We start from the raw sequence: 13,636 nt of genomic DNA, 5'->3' as shown, positions 1-13,636 counted from the left end.
ATTTAAAGAGCCACTTCCACATACCCTACTGTCTCACTTCAGCCAGCTACCTCATGTGTCACTCCTGCTAGCACACTCCTACAGTATGTCACTACAGCCAGCTCCCCCCTGAGTCACTCCTGCCAGCACTCTCCTGTGTCACTCCTGCCAGGACCCTCATGTTTCACTACAGCCCCTCCGAAAATACACCTCGTGCCATTGCAGCAGCCCCTTATGTGTCCTCTGTTTGCCAGTGGGTGTCTCACCTCTAGATTCTGGCTCTCTCAGTTCTCAGTCTCCGTAGTGCTGCTGCTGCCTGTCTGGCGTGCAGCAGTTTCCAGATCTGTTGTGGTCACGTGACTTCGAGTGTCGGGAGCCACATTTGAATAAAGAAAGAGCCACATGAGGCTCAAGAGCCACAGGTTGGCCACCGCTGATCTAGACTGTACTGTACACTATGATACCCACTGTATTTTATAGAAGTCACTAGGATCCAGACTGTACTGTACACTATGATACCCACTGTATTTTATAGAAGTTAATAAGATACATATAGAAGAGTCCATGAGGCCATTTTCTTAAATTTTTTTCAGGACCACTTTAAGCTCCACACCTAACACTGACTAGTGGAAAGTGATGGAACCTTTGTGCAGCTATGGTAAGTATTGATATACTGTACTATTAGTTTCTAAAAGAGAATCTCGTCGCCTAATATTTATGTGATGTATATAAGCTCTATGGCTAATCCAGATGAGAAGTTCAAAGGAAAACCTTAACATAATAGAGCAGAATAAACTTACACTTTATTACATATTCTGTCTGCACATATGCTGGTCTCCTTACAAGCCATGTGGACTGTATACAGATAATAGATTTCTATACAGCTTCTCTTTGTGTGTATTGCTAGGAGAGAACCACATATTGGAGGGGGAGGCAATCACAAGACCGCCTGTCGGGATCCTGGCGGTCACAATGCTGACACCGGAATCCCGTCAGGCAGTGAAATGTCGCTTCCGGAATACCGTTGCCACAGGCTTTTCTCCCCCTGTGGGTGTCCATGACACCCATAGATGGAGAATATTACCTGTTGCGAGCGCAGCGAGCCACCGTGCTCGCAGCATGGCGAGTGCAGCGAGCCCACAAGGGGCTTTCTAGCGCTCACCTTGCTGCCGGCATTCTAGTGGCCGGGATGCCGCTGTTGGAATCATGACAGCCGGGATCCCAGCCGCCGGTAAAAAGTATGTTTTCCATTGGAGGAGCCCATGAAAACAAACTTATTTTGACTATGTTTTCTTGTAACACAACATTGGTTTTCATAAAATAAATATATACTTTCACGATATGGATATAATAAATCAGTTCTTGAGTTCATTAATACATTATACATTTATTGTGTTTCATGTGTAACTAATTGTTGTTACTGTATCTTATCAAAGCAAAAAAGACATCTCAAGGTCGTAAAAGATTTCTGGCAGACATATGGCAAGCTTTGAAGAACACATATAATTGTTTTACTCAGAATTCATTAAAATGACCAGGCTGATTATTAGTGAAAGCCAGATATCTTGCAGCTCCCACTTCTGTGCAGAAGAACACGTTATTTCCACAGAAGTTCACTAGTTGCATGGTAACATAATGAGATTAAAGTTTGGCTCCAGGCACAACCTGTTTAATGAGACAATCGCCAGTGCAAGGATGCTAACTGCTTTTATTTACTGCCTTGGAACAACACAGCTTTCCGGTATCTTAATTCACCCAAGAACAATATTAGTCTGAGAGAACTCTCTGTTACCTGTACTGCAAAATCAATGAGACCATTGATGTTGAGGGCGGGTTCCATTAAATCAAATATAAGTTGGACATGGTGAGCCAGAGGAAGATGGTAAGATGTTCCTGAAGCAAAGCTTGTAATTTGTTCCAGTACATTCACTGATATCTGCGAACACAACCAATGGATCCTTAGAGCTGTCATTTTTTGAAAACTAATTACTCTACACACAGGAGCACATTGTCTACAGGTAAGTACATTTCAGTCTATATAACAAGGAATGTGTATCATTCCTCATTGTGGCTACGGTCCAGTAAAATCAAGGAGGAAATAAAAGGCTAAACATTTAGGTTCTCAAAATATATATACAGCACATTTACTTTTGGATGCTAATCTGTATTAAATGGCGAATGTTCAAAAATACTTATTGTATACATTGTGTCATATCATCATGCATTGTATTGTAACTATTGTGTTGTACCGACTGTATATTGTTTAAATGACAATAACTAGTTCCTATCTTACCTAGCATATGGTAAGATTAGCTAGATACTTTAGTAATACACGGGACAGCTTGGTAGAGTATTGCATACACTGTCTGAGTAATAGAAGTAAATTGAAGATACTAAAAGAAGCAAGTATTTTTGTTCCTTCAACTTTTTTAGGGTGTAGACGTCTAATGAAAGGGGTTTTTTTTATATTAAATTCAGGAACAATGTATGCAATGGTTAATAATATAAAATATAGCCTACCCTGCAAAATGTACCAGAGAAATGACCGTAAAAAGAGTTGATACATGATAAAAAAAAATTAATACTAACTAATATTTTGAAAGTTTTTAATGCAGACAAATACTTTGCAGAAAGAGTGACATGCCAGGTGTAAACAGGATAGAAAAACAGCCCCTTAAACTGGAAGTTATTTCATTGCAATGTCATAGTTTAAAGTGCAGTCATTGTGTGAGCTGGACTATTAGGCATGAGAATGTTTTTTATTCTAGGAACGCATTTGTCATGTGTATATTGTCATGAAGACCCTCATATCACTGCTTACAGTGAAAGCGATTGGCTTCAATCTCCTACAGATGTGTCCTCTTACATCCTTGCTGCAGTCACGCTAAACAACCCTTGAAGTTGCACCATACCGTGGTGGGACTCGGTAGCTCTGAGCAACATTTTTTGCTTTTTTTTCTGAAAAAATGCGCCTCAGACACACAGTAATGTAATAGGACGCACAAGCAGCTTCTGCTGATTAAAATGATATGCAGCATGCCTATATTCTATGTGTAATTGTGACTCTATCTGCATCCGAAATGCCACTTACTGTGTTTTCCATGAGAACACTGTAGCTTAGCAGTCACACACAGAATATAGGCATGCTGCAAATCATTTCAATCAGAAGAAGCTGCTTGTGTGTCCTATTACATTACTTTGCGTCTAAGATGCATTTTCACAGAAAAACGCAAAAAAATACACTTGGCGCTACCGAGTCACACAGCACTCACGCGTTCCGTTTAATACAACTTTTCCCACACGGAGCAAAGATGTAAGAGGACACATCTGTAAATATTAGAATAGTAGATAAACTCCCAATATGGCACCTCCTTTGAGTGTAGTTGATGGATGCACATAACATTGATTTGATGTCCATAATAGGTGGCGCATTACCTAATCTGCATGTGCGTGGTTTCACTAGCCAACCAGATTCCACAAAAATTGTTTGTGATCTGACCCTAAATAATTGTGTCTAGCCAATTTGGAACCTTATGTGTTGCCAGATTGACTTCTGGATGATTAGATGCAACAAGAGGGCCATCCGGTCTAAACCTGGAAACTGAACTGGAAAATAAACATGTTTATTGCAAAGAGTCACCAATATGACATTTTGTATTCCATGACCTCGACTGAATGTCAACTGAAGCAATAAGGAAAATACCTGGGATGTTACATGATGTTGGTCAAAATAGGACAGGTGCTGCAGCCTGGAAAATGTGCTCTCCATAGTTGGGAATGTTTCATGCTCGGTCTTCCTCGTCCTTTGCCCATCATCTGCAACTGAATATGACAAGGAAAATACAGCGTTATTCACTGCATACATTGTAATATTACATCTTACATCTTATACTTGCCTCCCTCAGGCACCATTTCTTTTATGAGTAAGGCATCACAAAGGCCCAAACCCCTGGTGCTAATGTGGGCTGCAGGAGTCTGAAAATGTCAGCTACAGCTGTCTGGCAGAGTATTCATACTGACACTCCGTAGCTCAGAGTTTATTCACTCTGTACAGACTATCACACGCCTTATCTACGTGACAATTTGTACTTATGAGAGCCCAATTTTAGCTACCATGGAGGGGCTCTGAGTCCCTCCTGTCACCAAGCAGGGCGGCAGTATTCCCTGTGTGCCCTAAGATCATGTTTCTTTGTTCCATTTTTCAGTGAGTTACTACAGCTGGCATTTGGGAGACGACTGTGCAAAGGTGACTAAGAAGTCAGTATGGGGGAAGTGGAAGTGACCTGGGGAGGGAGTTGAAGGGTCTACTACCACTTGTAAAGAGCTAATTGTAACCTCCAAGAGCTAGGCACTTCCCTTCAGTTTGGTCATTCGTCTCTAAGATGGGGCAAGTGGGGGTTGGCAACTGATCTTGTCCGGAGCCCTAAAATGTCTAGCTTTGGCAAGCATTTTCACAGATGGGCTTGCGGTTTGTTTCTGGGTGACATACAGAATATATTTTACAACTGTCACAAATACACAGCATACATTATATAAATACAATTTATTCTAATCCTGAAAATTCTACACAACATTTACAAGGCTAAAAAATGTGGACCCAATGATGAGGTGGAAGTGGTACACCATTTTCTATGCAAATGTCTCAGGTTTTAGAAGTGCATGGATTAGCAAGATGCCAGCAATCCTTAGTGAATGTGGGTTAGCAAACTGATCTGTACTTGCCTCATGCCCTCAGCAGCATGAACCTACTCAAAACTGGCTAACAAGGGGACATAAGATGCTGAGGCACAGTCCTACCCCCGCCAGTATTAAAAATGGTATTGAAAAGTCTGAGGGGAAACGCGCCATTACAGGGGCGGGGCTTCCCCCTCGGTCAGCCAGCACACTACTCTACGCCATTTTTTCTCCTAGAAAGCTGCAGAGAAGAACGCTGGTCCTCCTCTACTTCTGAACCAAGTATCATGGTGCAAAATAGGGGGGGCACAGTATAATTTGGTGCTGTATGGTGAATTTGTCATTATAAAGCCGCTACAGGTCTCTGGGCATTTTGTGTTACACAGGGATTATATCACTAGCGCTGAGTTGTGAACTGGCAAATCCTTTCTGTGTCCTTCTGACAGATTTTACTGTGGGTCTGTCCCCTATAAGTCCCGGAGTGTCTGTGGTGTGGTTGTGCCCGTGTGTGACATGTCTGATGTAGGAAGCTCTTCCCCTGAGGGAGCCATTTTAGGGACACAGAGTTGTAAGGTGGTGGCGCTGCCGGCACACCACGAGCCTGAATGGGTGAAAGAATTACGTGACAGTGTGAATCATATCAGTAAGAGATTGGATAAATCTGAGTCTCATGCAGAAAGCTGGAGAAAATCAGTGGAAGATGTAATTTTTATAGTTCTGCCTTTTCATCCACAGGGGATCCCTCTGGGTCACATAAGAGGCCAATTGCACAAATAGTACAAACTGATACCGACACGGACTCCGATTCCTGTGTCGACACTAGTGATTCCAGGGGAATAGATCCTAAATTGTCAAAAAGCATTCAATATATGATTGTCGCTATGAAGGAGGTCTTAGAAGTTACGGAAGCCCCTCCTTTACCTCAGGAGAAGGCTTATTTTTATAAGGAAAAGAAAATTAACGTAGCTTTCCCTCCGTCTCACAAGCTAAATACACTCTTTGAGGGAGTTTGGGCAAACCCTGAAAAGAAATTTCAGATTCCCAAAAGAATTCAGATTGCTTATCCTTTCCCGGCAGAGGACAGGAAAAGGTGGGAGTCACCCCCCGTTTTAGACAGTGCCCTGTCATGATTAACTAAAAAGGTGATTCTTCCTGCACTGAGACGGCTTCACTAGAGGAGCCGGAAGACCGCAAGTTGGAGACTACGTTAAAATCTATTTATGTGGCCAATGGTACGCTACTCAGACCCACCATTGCTTGTGCGTGGGTGAGTAGTGCTATCGAAAAATGGTCAGATAACTTGTCATCTGAAATTGACATGATAGATAGGGACGAGATACTCCTAACATTAGGTCATATCAAAGACGCTGCTGCATACATGCTAGAAGCCATGAAAGATATTGAGCTCTTAGGTTCAAAAGCCGCTACCATGGCAGTCTCAGCTCAGAGGGCGTTGTGGATTCGCCAATGGAATGCTGACGCAGATTCCAAAAGAAATATGGAGGCTCTCCCGTATAAAGGTGAGGCCTTGTTTGGAGATGGGCTGGATGCTTTAGTCTCTGCGGCTACAGCGGGTAAGTCGACATTCTTGCCTTATGCTCCGGCGCCGGCGAAAAAGACACATCACTCTCAGATGCAGTCCTTTCGGCCCAACAAATACAAAAAGGGTAAAGGTTCCCCTTTCTTTGCAGGTAGAGGGAGGGGAAGAGGAAAAAAGTCCACAGCATATCCAGGAACGCAGGAGCAGAAATCAACCCCTGCTTCTGCCAAATCTGCAGCATGATGCTGGGGCTCCCTTGCGGGAGTCCGCTTGGGTGGGAGCACGTCTGAAACTTTTCAGTCAGCTCTGGGTTCAATCTGGCCTGGACCCATGGCTCTTTCAAATAGTTTTCCATGGATTTTTCAAATCGACCTTGCCAGTTTCTCTCCCGGACAGAGAAGTAGTAACAGCTGCAATTCAAAAATTATGTCAGGATCAAGTCATTGTCCTGGTGCCCTTGTCACAACAGGGAGAAGGTTTTTATTCAAGCCTCTTTGTAGTTCCGAAGCCGGACGGTTCAAGATGGAATCTCTGAGGGCAGTGAATTCCAGTCTGGAGGAAGGGGATTTCATGGTGTCAGTGGACATAAAAGATGCCTACTTACATGTTCCCATTTACCCTCCTCATCAAGCGTATCTGAGATTCGCAGTACAGGATTGCCACTACCAGTTGCAGACGTTGCCGTTCGGACTCTCCACGGCACCGAGGGTATTCACCAAGGTGATGGCAGAGATGATGGTCCTCATGCGACAGCAAGGAGTCAATATAATCCCTTACCTGGACGATCTTCTGATAAAAGCGAGATCCAGGGAATGGTTGGAGCAGAACATTGCACTCTCCCTGTCCATACTCCAACAACACGGTTGGATCATGAATTTTCCAAAGTCACAGTTGGAACCAACGACAAGATTGTCCTTTCTGGGGATAATACTGGACACAGAAGTACAGGGGGTATTTCTTCCAGTAGAAAAGGCTCTGGAAATCCAGAGAATGGTCAAACAAATTTTGAAACCAACAAGAGTGTCGATCCATCAATGCATTCGATTGTTGGGAAAGATGGTAGCGGCCTACGAGGCCATACAGTTTGGCCGATTCCATGCCAGAGTATTCCAGTGGCAAATGGTCCGGATCCCACCTACACATGCACCAGAAGATAATCCTGTCTTCCAGAGCTCCTGTGGTGGCTACACAGTTCTCATCTACTAGAGGGACGCAGGTTCGGGATTCAGGACTGGGTCCTAGTAACCACGGATGCAAGTCTCTGAGGTTGGGGAGCAGTCACACAGGGAAAAAGCTTCCAAGGAAAATGGTCTAGTCAGGAAACCTGACTTCACATAAACGTTCTGGAATTGAGAGCCATTTACAACGGCCTTCTACAAGCGGTACATCTTCTTCAAGATCAACCCGTGCAGATCCAGTCGGACAATGTAACAGCAGTAGCATACATAAACCATCAGGGCGGAACGAAAAGCAGAGCAGCGATGGCAGAGGTGACAAAGAGCCTCCTCTGGGCATAAAGACATGCAAAAGCTCTGTCGGCAATTTTCATTCCGGGAGTGGACAACTGGGAAGCAGACTTCCTCAGCAGACACGATATCCAACCAGGAGAGTGGGGCCTCCACCAAGAAGTCTTCAGAGAGGTGACAAGTCTTTGGGGAGTTCCTCAAGTAGACATGATGGCGTCTCGTTTCAACAAGAAGCTTCAGAGATATTGTTCCAGGTCGAGAGACCTTCAAGCAATAGCAGTGGATGCACTGGTGTCACAGTGGGTGTTTCGGTCGGTGTATGTCTTCCCTCCACTTTTCACTAATACCAAAAGTTCTCAAGCTTATAAGAAGAACAAGGGTTCGAGCAATCCTCAAGGAGGGCTTGGTATCCAGATCTTCAGGAGTTGCTCATAGAAGATCCTCGGCCTCTTCCTCTTTGCGAGGACCTGCTGCAGCAGGGGCCGTGCGTATATCAAGACTTACCACGGCTACATTTGACGGCATGGCTGTTGAGCGCAGGATCCTAGCTCGAAAGGGTATTCCCAAAGAAGTCATCCCCACTCTTATTCCGGCCAGGAAAGGAGTAACGTCTAGACATTACCACCGTATTTGGAGAAAGTATGTGTCTTGGTGTGAATCCAAGAAGGCTCCTGCAGAAGAGTTTCAGTTGGGACGTTTTCTCCATTTTCTGCAGGCGGGTGTGGATGCGGGCCTAAAATTGGGTTCAATCAAGGTCCAGATTTCGGCCTTATCAGTTTTCTTTCAAAAACAATTGGCCTCCCTTCCAGAAGTTCAGACGTTCGTGAAAGGGGTGCTGCACATCCAACCTCCATTTGTGCCTCCCGTGGCGCCACGGGACCTTAATGTGGTGCTGCGGTTCCTTCAATCGGATTGGTTTGAACTTCTACAGGAGGTAGAATTGAAGTTTCTCACTTGGAAAGTGGTCATGCTATTGGCCTTGGCATCCGCAAGGCAGGTGTCTGAGTTGGGGGCCTTATCTCACAAGAGCCCTTACCTGATCTTCCATGAAGATAGGGCAGAGTTAAGAACTTGTCAGCAATTTCTTCCGAAGGTGGTTTCGTCTTTCCATATAAACCAACCTATTGTGGTGCCAATAGCTACTGACACCTTCACTGCGTCAAAGTCTCTTGATGTGGTTAGAGCTTTGAAAATTTATGTCGCTAGAACAGCTCGGATATGGAAAACAGAGGCTCTGTTTGTCCTGTATGCTCCCAGCAAGATTGGGTGTCCTGCTTCTAAGCAGACCATTGTGCGCTGGATCAGAGCGAAGATTCAGCACGCTCATTCCACGGCAGGATTGCCAATACCGAATTCCGTAAATGCCCATTCTACTAGGAAGGTGGGCTCATCCTGGGCAGCTGCCCGGGGGGCCTCTGCATTACAACTTTGCCGAGCAGCTACGTGGTCAAGGGGAAAACACGTTTGCAAAGTTTTACAAGTGTGACATCTTGGCCGATGAGGACCTCAAGTTTGGTCAATTGGTGCTGCAGGGTCATCCGCACTCTCACGCCCGTACTGGAGCTTTGGTATAACCCCATGGTACTGAAGTGGACCCCAGCATCCTCTGGGACGTATGAGAAAACAGGATTTTAATACCTACCGGTAAATCCTTTTCTCCTAGTCCATAGAGGATGCTGGGCACCCGACCCAGTGTGTACTTTACCTGCAGTGGTTAGTTTTGTAGTTACACAAGTGTTGTGTTACAATTATTTTCAGCATGTTGCTGCAATTGTTCATGCCCGTTGGTTTGGGTTATGTTGAATGCCATGTTGTGCGGCATGGTTGATGTGTGAGCTGGTTTGAATCTCACCGTTAAATTAAAAGTAAATCCATTTCTCGAATTGTCTGTCTCCCTGGGCACAGTTCCTATAACTGAGGTCTGGAGGAGGGGCATAGAGGGAGGAGCCAGTTCACACTCTGAAAAAGTCTTAAAGTGCCCATGGCTCCTGCGGTACCGTCTACACCCCATGGTACTGAAGTGGACCCCAGCATCCTCTACGGACTAGGAGAAAAGGATTTACCGGTAGGTATTAAAATCCTGTTTTCTTTCCTCCCAAAGTTTTCTCCTCACTTCTCCTCCCCTTTTATCTCTGTTCCCCTCCCCAACATTTTCTCTTCTCTTTTTCATCTCTGTTCCCCACTCCAACATTTTCTAATCACTGCTTCCTACCCACTGTCTCTCTCAGTTATCATTCCCACGCTCAAACAACTGTTATTGCAACCTGATGACATAATATCAGCAGCTGATTTTATGGTATATACTGTATATACAGCAAACAAATAAACCATCACTCCTGGTCTTGTTAGGTGCAATAATGCAGTGTATTAAACAAATCACTTGTGTTTAATACACTGCATTACTGCACCTAACAAGACCTGGAGTGACGCCTTATTTGTTTGCTGTAATTGTATCCGAACGGAGGGCACCCAGGCTAATGAGTTTAAAGGACCAGGAGTGCCGGGCACCACACCAAGCTGTGTATATAATATATATATATATATATTATATATATATATATATATATACACACGCTACACATGGCGGGTTCCGGACTGAGAATAAGCAGCAAAGTTGTGAGGAGAGGGTGGACAATATACCATAAGGAACATGCCATTTGTGCTATCAAACCCCTGATGTTCTGCCACTCTTCTTCCAAACTTCTTATTGGTTGGTACAGTAGGAAACCCTGTGGGATAGAACTTGAGCACAACAGTATCCTAGAACACATGGTTTTCTACCCACTGACGTGTGTACTCTATGATACTTCATGCATCAAGGCAAATGCCCACTCCAAAATCTGAGCTAATGTACTGTAGCTAGTCTTAGCACCATAGGCCCTCACCTTTTCCAAAACACAACTGGTTGTTAGTCCTTCACACTAACAGACAGCACCCAAGCATCCAAAACACAGGAAAAGATCTGGCAAGGGATCTGTGAACTGTCAAAAGGAAAGCCACACTCCTAAAATTGACTTAGACATTCCAGTCACACTAAAAGGCTCTACACATTTAACGATCGACCACCGAGCTGCCCGACGGCGGATTCGGCCGACGGGCGACCCGGCGGCGGGGGGCAGTGACGGGGGAAGTGAAGTTCCTTCACTCCCCCCGTCGCCCGACTCCGTAGCAATGCATGCAAATATGGACGAGATCGTCCATATTGGCCTGCATGCACAGCCGCCGGGGCACCAGCGATGAACGAGCGCATCGTTCATCGCTGGTGCCTCCACACTGCACGATATGAACGTTATCTCGTTCATTACTGAACGAGATCATTCATATCTTGCAGTCAGATCGCCCAGTGTGTAGGTCCTATTACACACCCCATATGATCAATCACATAATTAAATTAATTTAAATAGAAAAAAACTGACAAGACAAGCACCATACAGTAAAACATGAACTCACTAAAAATAAGGGTGTCTGTTATCTGTGATGCAATTATTGTTCTAGTAAAGTACGAATGGCAAGTACATTTGAGAGAGAGAGCACATAAATGAACACTATGGTGAGTTTTATATGAGTGTGGAGGAAACAATTAAAGGAAGGTAAAGTAAGTTAATATATTAATAGGAGTGATAAGGAGGTTGCACACATCCATATCCTATTAATGCTCCACTAGTTTATTTGGAAATGATGGACTAATGGGCCCTACAGACATGCCGATCCGCCGCCGAGCTGCCCGACGGCGGATACGGCCGACGAGCGACCCGGCGGCGGGGGGGCAGTGACGGGGGGAGTGAAGTTTCTTCACTCCCCCCGTCACGCGGCTCCATTGAAGTGCAGGCAAATATGGACGAGATCGTTCCATATTGGCCTGCATGCACAGCCGACAGGGGACCAGCGATGAACGAGCGCGGGGCCGCGCATCGTTCATCGCTGGAGCCTCCACACTGAAAGATATGAACGAGTTCTCGTTCATTTATGAACGAGATCGTTCATATCGTTCAAAAAAATCGGCCAGTGTGTAGGGCCTATAAGACAGTGGTTCTCAAATTTGGTCCTCGGAGCCCCAAGCAGTTCACATTTTCAAGCTGGTGCACAGGTGTACTCATTGCTCACTGACACAGTTTGACAAATCCACAGCTGGAGCTAATTACTTCATTTGTGATTCTGTGAGCAGACCTGGAAAACATGAACTGTTTGGGGTCCTGACAGCCGGGATTGAGGACCTGTGGATAAGAAGATAATAAATATGGCTGGTAATTTACTATTTTGCACTTTTAAAATTCGAAGTATGGAGCTTAAAATGCAGTAGTTATGATACTAGTAGGTTTCATTGGCAAAACTAAAATGGGGGGAAGGGTCCGGTTAGAGACAATAAATAAGTCAGCCAATTATAACGTTTGTGAGTGACAATCAACCACTCACAAGCCCCTTTATCCCGATCAGTGCAATTTAGTTTCCCTGTATGGCAATGTTGCCCACAGATCATGCTGTTCGGCAAATCTGCCTGTGTCTTGGCACCTTAAGATTTTTGGACATTCCCCTCTCCCCCCTATAAAATCATTAAGAAAGACATAGCTTCCACAAGTACATGTAGGACATGCCTGTTTTCCTGTCATGCTTTCACGTGGCTACTAACATTCTAATTTATGACTTCCTTATTTCACAATGTAAGTGTTGAAACTGCTGAGCTGATTTCCCTTTCACTGCATAAAATCTCCGTACTTCGTCATTTCCATCACTCAGTCATATATACGAGATATAGATATATACAACAGTTTTAGGCAGGTGTGGGAAAAATGCTGCAAAGTAAGAATGTTTTAAAAAATGTTTTGTTTTTCGTAAACTAAGTACAGAACATTATTTAATCTTATGGAGGTGACACAAATTCCTCTTATGAAGAACATGCAATTTAATTGTTCAGGTTAAAAGCATAGGAGATTATGGTGGACATGTACTAAGCAGTGATAACAGTAGAGAAGTTGCCCATGGCAACCAATCAGCTGCTCTGTATACTTTTACAGTATCTAAATTATAAATGTCAATGCTGATTGGTTGCCATGGAAACGTCTTCACTTGCTCACTTCTTCACTTTTATTAGTACATCTCCCCCTATGACAGTTTAAAAAGTTATTTAAATCTCTTGTGAGAAATAAAGTCCTAAGCAAATGTTCCTACCTACAAATGTTTTTCTAATTTACAGTGCAAGTCCCTAAATTTTACTTGAATGCCTTGGCCCCTCTTTCATTAGAAAATGTAGTGTTATTTGGACTGTTTTTCTAACTTTGTGGGCCGGATGTAATGGCTTGAGAGACGGCCAGAGCACCGAGACTCCGGCCGAACGCGTACATTTTTTTAAAGCAGCAAGCGTTTACAAGGCAAAACCAAGTAGGCTTTGCCCGTTTGCTGCTTTAAAAAAAACGTACGAGTTCGACCGGAGTCTCGGAGCTCCGGCCGTCTCGCCAGCCATTACATCTGGCCCTCTATATTATTATAAATGACAAATGATAATTTGCAAAATCTGTGATAAGGGAAATTTCTTTATTAAGAACAAGGTGGGTCATTCCAAGTTGATCGCTAGCTGTCGTTGTTCGCAGCGCAGCGATCACGCAAAAAAAGGCACTTCTGCGCATGCGTATGGTGCACACTGTGCACGCGCGAAGTACTTTCACAAAAGCTGATGCAGTTTCACACAAGGTCTAGCGATGCTTTTCAGTCGCACTGTTGATCGTTGAGTGATTAACAGGAATGGGGCGTTTCTGGGAGGTAACTGACCGTTTTCCGGGAGTGTGCTGAAAAACACAGGCGTGTCAGATTCAAACGCAGGCGTGCCTGGGGAAACGGGGGAGTGGCTGGACGAACGCAGGGCATGTTTGTGACGTCAAAACAGGAACTAAATAGTCTGAAGTGATCGCAAGGTAGGAGTAGGTCTGCAGCTACTCTGAAACTGCTTGAAAATATTTTGATGCCGTTCTGCGATCCTTTCGTT

At 44.4% G+C, this 13,636-nt stretch overlaps 2 protein-coding genes across 11 annotated transcripts in view; one reads left to right on the top strand and one right to left on the bottom strand.

The window, feature by feature from the left end:
- The window catches only part of MED12L (mediator complex subunit 12L), a 1,138,385-nt gene that overhangs the window by 406,360 nt on the left and 718,389 nt on the right, over nt 1-13,636 (bottom strand). For all 8 annotated transcript variants that reach the window (XR_010175887.1, XM_063916060.1, XM_063916058.1 and 5 more), the window contains 2 exons: nt 3,683-3,801; nt 1,772-1,915 (listed from right to left, as the gene is read on the bottom strand). Coding sequence is in view for 7 of the 8 variants with exons in the window: in XM_063916060.1 (XP_063772130.1) it covers nt 1,772-1,915; nt 3,683-3,801 (263 nt within the window). In the remaining variant the exon portion in view is untranslated. The remainder of the gene's footprint in view (nt 1-1,771; nt 1,916-3,682; nt 3,802-13,636) is intronic.
- P2RY12 (purinergic receptor P2Y12) overlaps nt 1-13,636 on the top strand; it is a 160,570-nt gene that overhangs the window by 73,106 nt on the left and 73,828 nt on the right. For all 3 annotated transcript variants that reach the window (XM_063916066.1, XM_063916067.1, XM_063916065.1), the window contains one exon: nt 573-637. The gene's annotated coding sequence lies outside the window, so the exon portion shown is untranslated. The remainder of the gene's footprint in view (nt 1-572; nt 638-13,636) is intronic.

The sequence above is a fragment of the Pseudophryne corroboree genome, chromosome 4, assembly GCF_028390025.1.
Source record: "Pseudophryne corroboree isolate aPseCor3 chromosome 4, aPseCor3.hap2, whole genome shotgun sequence".
NCBI classification, from domain to species: domain Eukaryota; kingdom Metazoa; phylum Chordata; class Amphibia; order Anura; family Myobatrachidae; genus Pseudophryne; species Pseudophryne corroboree.
This window is presented reverse-complemented; position numbering and strand designations above follow the sequence as displayed.